Here is a 12,708-nt window from a genome sequence, read left to right on the forward strand (position 1 = left end):
CGGTTGTATACGAAAGTAGGTCGAAAAAAATATTCCCTTGAATTTGACAGTTGTAGGTAATTAATCCTACATTTTATTGCAGTAAAACAATTTCTGTGTCATAAACATATGTATTGGGTATTTCAAAACACCATTATTTTTTATTTGGGATTTCGATAGAAAATTTTGTAATTTTGTGGTTACATGGTGCCTAAACCTTGTACACATATAAAATAAGGGGAGAAATTTGATTGGTTAACTTCCAATGATGGTTATTTTCTTATATTCAATGAAATGTTATGTGAATTTTTTTCTATAGAACTGGACAGGATAAAACTTTACTCATGCCAAGTATTTCTTTATTTGAAACAGGGATAAATTCTGCACATTTTTTTTGAAAAGTGCAAATTTAACAAAGACTAATAGGGGAAAATCAATGGCGGTACCACACCTACAGTGGCATTTTGACAGAGTGTTGATTTGATATGGTAGGTTATGCATACATAGTAGGAGACGCATACCTTGTCGGTACATCCAGTCTCGTTCATTTTAATGCGATTGCGTCAGGTTTTATTTTAACCTGGATTTTATGTACTTATACATCCCGTCATTGTGTTATTGTGTTTTAGTAAATTTTTGTATTCTTGTCTTTCATTTTTGCTAACGTTCTTTGTCTATATGTCTGTTAGGGTTTCTGTGTTACATATGTCGTGGCTCTGTACTTTAACATCCCGTTATTGTGTTATTGAAAATATTTGTTTTCTTGTATTTCGATTATGCTAATGTGCTTTGTCCTTATGCTTTTTTTTTGTTTTGTCACATATTTGTTTGTTATAGGGATTAAGATTATGGCACCATGTTGACTGCTGTACCCCAATTTTTGAAATTTTTACTTTAATAAATAGTGTCCGTTTATTTTATTCACTGTGCTATTGTGTTATGGTAAAATTTTGTATTCTTGTCTTTTATTTTTTCTAACGTTCTTTGTCTATATGTCTTTTAGGGTTTCTTTGTTACATATGTCGTGGCTCTGTACTTTAACATCCCGTTATTGTGTTATTGAAAATATTTGTTTTCTTGTATTTCGATTATGCTAATGTGCTTTGTCCTTATGCTTTTTTTTTTGTTTTGTCACATATTTGTTTGTTATAGGGATTAAGATTATGGCACGGTGTTGACTGCTGTACCCCAATTTTTAAAATTTTACTTTAATAAATAGTGTCCGTTTATTTTATTCACTGTGCTATTGTGTGCTATTGTGTTATGGTAAATTTTTCTATTCTTGTCTTTTATTTTTTTTAACGTTCTTTGTCTATATGTCTTTGTTACATAAATCGTGTCTCTGCACATACGTTATTGAAAATATTTGTTTTCTTGTATTTCATTTATGCTAATGTGCTTTGTCCTTCTGCCTTTTTTGTTGTTTTGTTACATATTTTTTTATAGTGACTAAGATTATGGCACGGTGTTGACTGCTGTACCCAAATTTCTGAAATTTTTACTTTAAAAAATAGTGTCTGTTTATTTTGTTCACACACCGTTGTCAATGTAATGGAATTTTATGCGACAGTCATACAAGTGAGAAGTTTGACTAGCTGTAAAACCAGGTTTAATCTATCATTTTCTGTGTAAGAAAATGCCAGTACTAAGTAAGGAATATGACAGTTGTTGTCAATTCGTTTGATGTGTTTGAGCTTTTGATTTTGCCATTTTATTGGGGACTTACCGTTTTGAATTATCGGAGTTCGGTATTTTTTTAGATTTTAAATTTTCTTTTCTGAATGGGTTGATGAAATAACTACATTTGGATATATTTACATACTAAGGGACATAACTCAGGAACTATTTTTCTTTTCATGAAGGTAAAGCAGTTATTAAAAGTACCAGGATTATAATTTAGTACGCCAGACGCGCCAGGATTCAAAAATGTGTTCGCTGGACGCTCGTTTCGTCCACAGAAGACGCATCACTGGCGCTCGAATGAAAACAAATAAAAGGATTGAATAAAATACGAAGTTGAAGATCATTAGAGGACCCACAAGTCCGAAAGGTTTTGTCAAATACCGCTACTTACGGTAATCTATTCTGGGGGTAGAAAATCGTATGTACATGTATTTTGAAAAATTAAAAGTTCTGTTAACAGTTTTTTTATGCCGTCAAAAAAGTGTTGACTGTATGGATAGTGGTTATTTGGGGATGACTTACTTCCATCAGCAATGACATCGACCTTATTTAGTTTCTCAGCGGTTATTAATTTTTTTTTTAATTAGAGGATGATATAAGAAAGACATCCGAGTCTGTGCATAATAAATTATCCAGTATACATTCCCGGGTAATCATTAGTTATGTGTTCAGACAAAAGGCGTGTAATGAAATACTATCTTAAAATTGCTAGCAATAATAGCAGATATAATTGGTAATCATATATTAATACTGTCACCGATTTAGAAAATATACACTTAACTATTGCACCCATAAACGAAGCTAGAATTGAAGCTTGATCTTCTGTTTGATAAAATGTCAATTTGGATAGTGAAAAATGTTTTTGACATCAGCTTGCACCTTTCGCTTTTGCGATTTTACATACGGTCGGTCGTTACAGGTTCATGTATATAAAATCCATCCTCCAAACTTCAGCTTGTCTTATTATGTCATGTTCATGCAACGAATGCATTGAGATACATATCAAATATCTGTATAAGGCACTGGTCCACTACGTTTCTTATGAGAAGCATGACAAGATATGAGTGACCACAGTATTGTTATTCCTGCACCTGCTGCTGTTAGATAAAATGACCAGTAAAACTTGCAATCACCTGAAATGAATGAAATATATTTTATGTCAACTTCAAATTCAATGTGTTCAGCACTGGAAGAATCTGTGTGAAAATGGATTCAGCCACTTTTAACTCTTGCAAAGTCATACGTTTAAAGCTTATCATTTAGATTTCAGTATCAAAACACTTAATCTTAAAGTACGTTGATCTTTTTTATTATTTCTATCATAAACAGAATCTGTAAGTTAGTTAGGAGACTCATCAGACACAAGATGATCTTTTTGGCGTATCATTTTAATTGAAGATGGAATATAGTTGGAAACTTAATAATCTCTATGATTTATAGTTTCCTTCTTTAATATGTAACCTAGCTTGTAGGCATATTATAAATCAGTAAACATGAAAAATCATTTGGACTTACATGAAGACAGAAATTACTTTTAAATCTCTGAAGATTATTCAATTTACTGATTGGAAGTTGACACTTCAAAATTTATGTAAACTGTAAAACGAAGCAAAATAGGAATGAAACACAATTTATATGTTTGCTATTGAAACGGAAACTGCAAATTCTTATGAAATTATGTAAGAATTTAGACCACTCTGAACCATATTGAAACTCTGATTCGTTTGAATTGATTCAATTCTTGGAGAAAATTGTAACTTCAAAGCATATTTACTGCTTGATTTTAAAACTTCGTTCTAATCGTCCTTTTCTCGAATGAATTTCTAAACGCTACATTTATCATTTTTCGATCGTAAGATGCAGGTCAATAAGTTCTTTAAAATCAACAACATAATTAAACGAAAATTCTAATTACCGTCAAATTATGCATACATGTTAAAATATGAAGAAATGTGGTTTCGTTATGGCAGTCACATTAACGATTAGACGTGAAAGTGAATCACGTGATAGATCTGTATTTCATTCAGATGGTCAGTACACTCTCATTATTCCAGAAGATTGCCATATATTTGACTTTTTTTTATCTATTTTAATAACTCTTTTATGCATAATTATCAAAATTTTAAAAACATACAACAGATATGAGACTACTATTATAACACATGTCTTATAGCAGTTTGAGAACAAACCTAGCAATATGTTATCAGGGCCGTAACTACATTGAGGCAAATGAGGCAAATGCCTCATGTTAAAAATTTCCAACAAAAAAAAAAAAAAAAAAAAAATGAGACAAAAGATTGTCGTCATTTGAAATTGTTTTCACGGAAAGTGTCTTGCAAGTTCTCTTCACTCTCTGGTGTCGCCTCTGCAAGTTTTTTGTGATCCATATTTTTTTTTTACTTTTAGTTTTCAGAGTTGATAGTCTATTGTTTATACTTCTGTGTCCCGGGTTTGTTTTTTGTTCATGCATAGTCCCACTTTATGATTATAGTCTGAGTGTTGATTTTCATTTGTGTGGTTTTATAGCTATGTTGCATGTCCACCGATGTTTAGACATTGTGCGAGAAAATATTTTAAGAATATACGAGGCTACGATGGACACAGAATAAAACGGTTCTTTCTGCATGGAGAATTATACAAAACTGGCTTATTTTGTAACTAAAACTAGATCACGAGCTGACATGGTTTAAATCAAAGTAAGGTCACCAATTTCCCGGTATCAAATCATTTGGAAAAAAAAACAACAACGTATTGCCATTTCATTTAAAAAAAACAACAACGTATTGCCATATCATTTAATATGACCTTTTACATTGTAGGGTTAATTGCATTAAGTCGTGTTCAGACCCTTTAACAGAAAATTAAATAAATGAATATGAAGTGCACGGGACCCAATCGTACACAAAGTCAATCCATAGAAAAATAAAAATGAACAATGGTCAAAGTTTTTATTCCTGTTTTTCATCTTGAAAGCTGCTGGAGGGTCTTCAACAAAAAAAAGAATCATACGTTATTAAAACAATATCAAGATGGTCCCTAGTTTCGACTTAAGCGGTACTAGTACTTAAAGTACAATACTGCACTATCACGATATTATATCTAGTCATGAAAGATATCACCAAAGTCTAAGCAAAATACAAGACAAGAACAGACAGATCCGGTATTAATGATTATGAGAATTACGATTTTTGTTTTATCCTACATATCGGTCTTTTAATATTGTCTCTAAAACCTAACAGTCTTAAATTACAATGAATCTATGTTTTTGCTTTGAGACCAGAATATTGTCGAAAATATAGCTATACAAACATTAATTGCGTTAGTCGTTTTAATGTAAGAAAGAGTCCGGGAAACGCTCAGAATGCACGATTTTGCGTTTATTATCTCAGAGCTTCTGGGGGACATTAAATAAGCGACCCTCGTCAAAATTTTTTCGCCTCGATCCGCTCGGCGAATATATTTTGCCTCACTATTTAAAGAGGCTAGTTACGGCCCTGGTTATGTTTCACTACCGGAAAAAACAAAGAGGCACACCTGTGCCTGTATCGCTCATCTGGTTCTAAAAATGGCAAGTCAGCTAATGAGATCCTTTCTATTATACACAAACTCGTTATCCTTGATATTTTTGATAAAACGTTTAACAAAGCTCATATAGTGTTAACGATAACAACAAGAATCTGCTAAAATGGTTAAAAAACTGATATTTCAGGGGCAATAAAACAAGAAGTTGGATTTTCCTGAAATTTGCAGGGTATATATATATATATCGTAATGCGCTGATCATTTTTGCAATTTACATTTATATCTTAACTATAATTTTAAAGATAACAGTCAAAATCTCGATCTCGCCATGCTAATTACTTTTTGCATTATACTTTAAAGCTAGCTCATATAATTTTCGAAATAATAGCCAAGGACTGCCAAAAAGTGCAAAATCAGTATTGAAGGGACAGATTTGTCAAAAACAACCCAATGAGCTATATTTATATAACAATGAAGACAAATCCTGGTTTGCTGGCATTGCATATTTGTGTCAATATTTACCCATGACATATGCATCAGAACGGTTGCCACAGGCTTGGTTTACTTCTGGACTGTCCCAACCATTGGGATAGAGTGCAACGCCACCTCCAATCAGAAGTCCTGAAAAAGATTATCGGAATGATAATGTTAGCATAAGAGACCGGTATCATAAATAAAGGACACCAGTTAAGGATCGTGTTGTGAAAACAAGATCTTTCTTTGGAGGGAAAGTTCTTTGTTATAAAAGGAAATATTTTATTAGGTCACAGAAAAAGGCCACATTGACACTTTAAATGCCCTTGACAAATGACTGTAAATTTAAACGACACAGTTTTATAAAAGATTATACAATTAGAAAATATTTAAATAAATAATTTGAAAAAATTAATAACATCAACCTTACAGGTGCAAATAATAGAAAATGTCACCTATTTTTTTCTTATGGAAAAGACCTCCAATATTTACCTCGTAAAACTTGTTTTCAACAACAAAAATTTATTGATTTCAGTGTAAGTCGTTTAAAGGGCTTGTCTGTCAATTTTCCTTTCTTTTATATTTGGTACAATTTGACCTCGTAGGTACACATGTAATTATATTGTAAATAGACATTAAAATACCAACAAACCTGTTTTAATATTTAGATAACAATAAATAGCTTTAGAATCTATGAATCATGGACCTCCGTTGTTACAGTTTCATGTAATCTAACCCGGCCGCTGAAAGGTCTCAATTGAGTTCGGAATTGAAACAAAATAACTACGTGTTTACATTAAACCAACCAATTTGTTATTATAAATTGGACGTTTATGTTAGTTCTTCAATCGAAGTAACCAAAATATCGCTAGAAAAATAAAGAAAAATATGATATAAGATATGACAGGGATGATGTACACGCCTAAACTACAAAATACGGTTTCTTTTATGGGACTTCAAACATGTGTCTCATAAACTTACATTTTTCCTTTCGTATAAACTATCCAAACTGCTATAGGGCTATAGGGAGATAAAAATGATATATCATATACTAGTAGGTAGGGGTACGTCAATACAACCTTTTTATGATTTTCCTCAATTCAAAAACATTTTTAACAATTCTGTGGTCTTATTTTGACAAATGTCAACTATTAAAAGAAATTAGCATGAATGAGCAAAATAGTAAAAATGATTGTCATTTTGAAGGCTCAGATGGTAGATATTGTTTTACACTTAGCAATACCTTTACATAATTTTACGTTTACATTGACATGTTGACTGCATATAAATATATACATGTACATGAATATATGAAATGTGTTGACTTCTCTTTGGTGCAATTATAGGCGTTTTTCGTTTTGATTTTTTAACAATAGACAATAATTTTGTATTTGAGGGTTTACGCTATGCCAGAAAATCTGATAACTTTTGTCTTTCATGACAATCATTTATAGATGGAAGACCTGATTTGACCATGTTTTGTATATCAGTAGTGATCAGTAGTATATCTGGTAAAATAATATTTCCATGTCATAGTTTAAAAATATTTTTCCTTGTAGATAGTCAAGATATAAAAGTCAACAATCAGTTGAAGATAATTTGGGCTGTATTTGAAAACAATTACAAATTTGGTCTATAGTTAAACTCAACAATGTGCCGATAAACTTTTATTTATCACAGCTACAAATTTCATTGTTCGACTACCTACATTGTTTGCATGCAGCCGAACAATGAAAATGGAAGTTATGATAAATACATCAAATGTCTGCGGATTCATAACCATTTGCCGGATACCAATTTCGTGGAAATCGTAGGTTCAGGTTATCTACAAATTTAAATGTTGAACGAACTTCACATTTTCTGTAAGGTTAATTGTATGCAGACTTTGGTAAATCCACGAAATCAAATATCCACGAAAAAGCAAGCTTTTCTCAATCCACGAAATTGGTAACCACGAAAATAAACGAATCCACAGAATATGATGTTTCTGTCATAGGTTATTCTATTGTAGGAAGACATTAATAGTTTCCTACACCGGTTATCAATTGGGATTTTTTTTTGCCGAAGAATTCACCATGCGTCAGTGTTCCTTTGATAGTTTCCTACATCGGTTATCATTTGTGATTTTTCTGTCAAAAGGGTTTACCATGGTAGGTCACCAAAATATGTAGGATGAAGTGAAATGGCTATGAAATATAACTTAAACTTGGTTTGCTGTGATACACAACCACAATTAGCCCATTGTAACTGTGCCAGTTTATATGGTCTTTTTCTTAAATTGCATAAAAAAAACATAATTCTATACTTCACAGCCACATTATCATTGAACTCTGTTTTAAGACCCGTGGGATGTTTTTCTTATTTACTGAAAAAAGGAAAGTGTGTGCATCTAAGAGTGCTTCGTGGAATTATCTATATACCAAATAGAATATGACCTCTATCATATGCAATATTTCAATCCGCTAAAAAACACTACTACATTGGCAGACAATGTCATTATTAGAGAAATAGTACAGTCTCTTTCTATATTGAAACTGTACATGCCTTGGCTTGGAGCTACGTATATTTAAACCCAAACATTTAGATGAACTGAGATATGAATTATGATATAATCATTGGATAAGTATACTGTGTATTCAGTTAAATATTTTGTATACATTTCAAACCTTTTGTATTATAGAAGAGGACATATTTTAGATAAGATGAAACATTCAAGATTAAGTAAGGGCAAACTCAAATGAGACGATCTCCATATCAAATGACATGTTCCGTTTAAAGGAAGAAATAAATCATCCTTTAGAATACTTAAGTTTCTTTTGACTAGACTTCTGTTTTGATTAAATGACCTTAAATTACTTCAGTTTAACAAGAATATGTAAAGTATCTGAACTGGTGATAAAAAAGCATATTGGTGTGCATGGGAAACGCAAGGCTGATAGTAAATAAACAGTGAAGCGTTTGATTGTTCAAATGCAAAATATAAAGATAGTGATCTTTAATTTTGAAGTTGTGAAATCTTTCATCACGCGATGCTGTTTTTTTCTCTTTATCATTACCCTGTCTTAGATTTTATATGCATTCGTGACCATCTATCAAGCAGACGCCACATACAGAAATCCATACGTACAAAACATATCTCAAAAGTTGAAAAGGTTTCCGAATCTGTTTTACTAGTTGGAATTTAACAGTTCCGGAACGATTCAGCCTGGGTGGTACAATCAAGTCGTGTAAATATTTTCTTCTTTGTTTGTATATTCTAATTTTGTTTGATAAGACATTAGAACCGGTAATTGCCACAGAGAAAAGAGAGATTAATTAAATTTTAAATAGTTATGATTTAAGTTACATTTTAAATAGTACGTTAGCTCTAACAAATAACAAAACAGTGAGATTCGTCAAATCAGCAACCCCTTTTTACATGAACTGTATGAGAAACTGTCAGACTGTAAATTAACTAGTAATGTCTTGCTTGTGTAACCAACTTCGGATTTGAAACGAGATTTTATTAGTAGGTACCAACTTAAAAGGGTTAATTTATATTAAACAAAAATCTGCAGTAAATTATAATAGTTCGGATTTATTGCATGGAAAATCATTATAAAATTATTGAATCGATTACCAGTATAATAGATGATAATATTAACAAATAGAACCACGATAACTGGGAAAAGTTTGTATCAAGTCAGGACAATTACCGTTGTTTTCAATTCGTCTGATGTTTTTTTTTCAGTTTTTGATTTGCCATTTGTTAAGGAACTGTCCGTGTTGATATTTTCTTGGATTTCTATGTTAGAAGGAAAACAAGTTTTTTTCCGCTGATAATTGTGTGATATTTTTTTTCATCGTGGTATTATTACTTAACTATTTCAAATTTCTATAATCAGAACAAACATAATGCAGTGAAGAAAAGCCATTTTTTAAATCTCGTTTGTATTTCTATTAATTTTCCACCCATGCTTAAAATACTTTTTGTCGCTTTTTTGTGTACAAAAATTTATGATATAACAAAAATATTTTATACCTACTTTTAAAGTAAAAATTGCTGCGTGAAAGTTTAATGGGTCATAAATTGAATAATACTGCTTAAATTAGTTAAACCGAGCATTCGTTTATGATATAACCAACTTCAAAGTTTAAAAGTATATTTAGTGAAAAAAATTAGTGACACGTTGTGTTATATATTTTCATAAAAAGAAAAAAATAATATTTTGAAGGGTACAATTCAATAGTACTCAAGTTATGTCGTATTCATCTTTTATATTTCTGTAAAAAGACAAATTCTTTTTGACATTTTTTTGTGTATTGGTTATTATGAGAGGAAACGGTACAACGAAAAACCACTCGGGGCAATATGTAATACAATAAAGAATATGAAAATAATGAGCTTTTGCATGATTGGGCAATGAGGCAACTATCCGTCAAAGGACAAGGATGAAAATACCTAGTACAGCCTCACAGTCACCAAACGTTTTATGTATATGCAGTCTTTTATTCGGTGTAATTTGTCTGGTTGTATCTTTCCCGTGAAATTCCCACTCACGGTAACTGAACATTGACATGTGGAATAGTATTTCCGTCCCTGTCCAAATTTCATTTAGCTGATTGTCCACCTATTACGAATACGGTCAACATAGATAGCCGTGTCACATTTAAGGATTACTGTCTATTATTCGTGCTAACACATACCAAAAGTTTAGGGTCTGCACTAGCAGACCCTCAAAACAGACTGTATAATCCGCCTATCAAATATCTTATAACGGCTACACTTGCTTTACTATTTCAATACATATACCCAAGGTGGAACCCCCACAAGTATCAACCTTCTATCGTGTGTAGATCTTTCCAGTAATTCATTACGAAGGAGCCGCTCCATAACATCAACATCCGTTGATCGCTGCATTAACTTCATTTAGTTATTAACGTAATTTATGTTATAATGATGCTAAATGTTACAATTTTATGTCCTTATCGACTGTCTCTCCAAAATAGAGAAATAATGACATTTTATGACTCACAACAGACACAGATGTTTGTGACAATATTGATTTTTGCAAGAAAGTGTTAACGGAGATTATTTTAGGTCAAATCATAGTAAATTGTCAATACGTAACCTACAAAAAAAAAAATAAAACATGAAAAAAATAAGAGGAAAAGAAATATGTTCGCCCAATTCGTTATTGCAGCAACGTTAATTGATACGTAACCTAAAACGACTAATCTAAAACGTCGTTTTAGTTCTCTGAAATTCATAATTGCAGGCTTTAATACTGTTTGCATTTTTTTATTTACCTGCACAAAATTGAAAAATTCCAGCTGATCTTGCAACCGTTGGGGACATTACACCATCAATACATACAGCCAAAATGGCAACAAACGATACCAACAAGGCTATTCCGCACCCAACTCCAATTGTTATGGTGGCTATTTTCCATGATAAGCTAGGAATATCGTCAAAAGTGGCATATCTACCACATTCGTTAACAATAACAGGCGTCAGACTACCAGAGGCAATATGTGGGTAATTACATCGTCGAAAAACACCAAAATAAACAGTTGTTCCTTGTAAAGATCCCTGCAACCAATATGGTAAATAAAATCCCACTGCAGCACTAAGTGCGGCTAAAAATGATGTAAACGCCCAGAAAGCACCACAACTGTTCAAACTACCCATTTCAAGTAAATCTAATTTTTCACATGAGAAAAATAGTAAACGAAAATACTATTTGTTAATGTACATCCTTAAGTAAGATTCATTAATAGCTTGAAATCCTTTGTAAGTGTTTAAATGTCACATAGTTAACAATACAGAAATCCACACTAAATTTAGTCTCGTTATCCAATTCTTTGATATCCCGTTATTGACAAGACCAAAACCGTGTCAGTGGGTAAAAACGGTGTTATTTACATGTCAAATTGTATATACTACATCAATCCAACCGTAAATTAAATAATAATTGTCAGTGAAGATTGAACGATCTTCTGTTCACATTCATTCATTCATATTTTTGACACAAGTGCTGATAACATATATATAAAGCTGTAAATTTCTATTTGGATATTTTTAATAAAGATCGGAGATCACGTTTTTAGTGTTCAATAAATCTACTCGGTTTACTTTTATGTATACCCGAGTAACGTCTAATCTTTGTTTATTAGAAACTGGTAGAACATTTACATTATTTATCTCAATCTTTATCTAGTCCAATACACATGCTAGGAATCACTATGAACAAGAATTTAATCTGAAAGCCAGACGCGCATTTGTAAAATCTTTCAGAGATGCACGCAAGGTTCAAGTGTATCGATCTAAATGATTCATCATATGATGGCTTCATCCACTTTATTTTTCACGGTTTTCACATTCATATATTTTAATTATTTCATTACTGGAAAAACTGTTCGATTGAAGTTATATATAGATATGTATTTCTACATATATATAAGACACCAAATAGATATCGTTTTAAATATGCGAGATCAAAAGCAACCTCATTAGAATATTAATTACAAATTTGAAACAAAATGACAGGTGCATTTTGCATATGTTACACGTGAACAAGGAAATCTTTATGATCAAAATATTAATTCAAAGAACCAGGTAGTTATATGCGTTAAGGTAATTGTTTACACACATAATTGAACAGTGCCTCAATGAATGCTTCATTTCTACCCTTTCTTCTCAGGCAGTGTCAAGCATACATAAGTGAACACAGGCTTTATTGGTATAATTCTGTTCAATTCAAAGTAGTATTTTCTTTTAAACATAAAATAGTACACCTGTATTTAGAACGGATAATCCAATAGCAAAATTTGTACATAGCCTTTCTCATACAATAAGATTAAATAATCTTATACTATTGTATATATTTATATGTTTGTTATAGTTCACATTAACGCAGTCAGAGTCAGTGTCGGTGGAGGCAATATTAATTCCCTCTTGAAAATTTCACGGTTGACTTATAATCGTTATTTTAGATCATGATTTATTACTATTTCAACGTATATTAAAAAATATAAACATGACATCAAGAACTCACTACAAGAAGGTTG

The 12,708-nt window shown here is 31.7% G+C and overlaps 1 protein-coding gene across 1 annotated transcript; it reads right to left on the reverse strand.

Annotated features, from left to right (window-relative positions):
- Positions 1-2,110: 2,110 nt before the first annotated feature.
- Positions 2,111-11,966, reverse strand: LOC143068097 (LHFPL tetraspan subfamily member 6 protein-like). Its single transcript, XM_076241866.1, has 3 exons — positions 10,948-11,966; positions 5,707-5,805; positions 2,111-2,795 (listed from the first exon to the last, which is right to left on the reverse strand). The coding sequence occupies exons 1-3, from the start codon at positions 11,327-11,329 to the stop codon at positions 2,665-2,667; spliced, it is 612 nt and encodes a 203-aa protein (XP_076097981.1). The 5' UTR covers positions 11,330-11,966; the 3' UTR covers positions 2,111-2,664.
- Positions 11,967-12,708: the final 742 nt, after the last annotated feature.

The sequence above is a fragment of the Mytilus galloprovincialis genome, chromosome 3, assembly GCF_965363235.1.
Source record: "Mytilus galloprovincialis chromosome 3, xbMytGall1.hap1.1, whole genome shotgun sequence".
In the NCBI taxonomy this organism is placed as follows: Eukaryota; Metazoa; Mollusca; class Bivalvia; order Mytilida; family Mytilidae; genus Mytilus; species Mytilus galloprovincialis.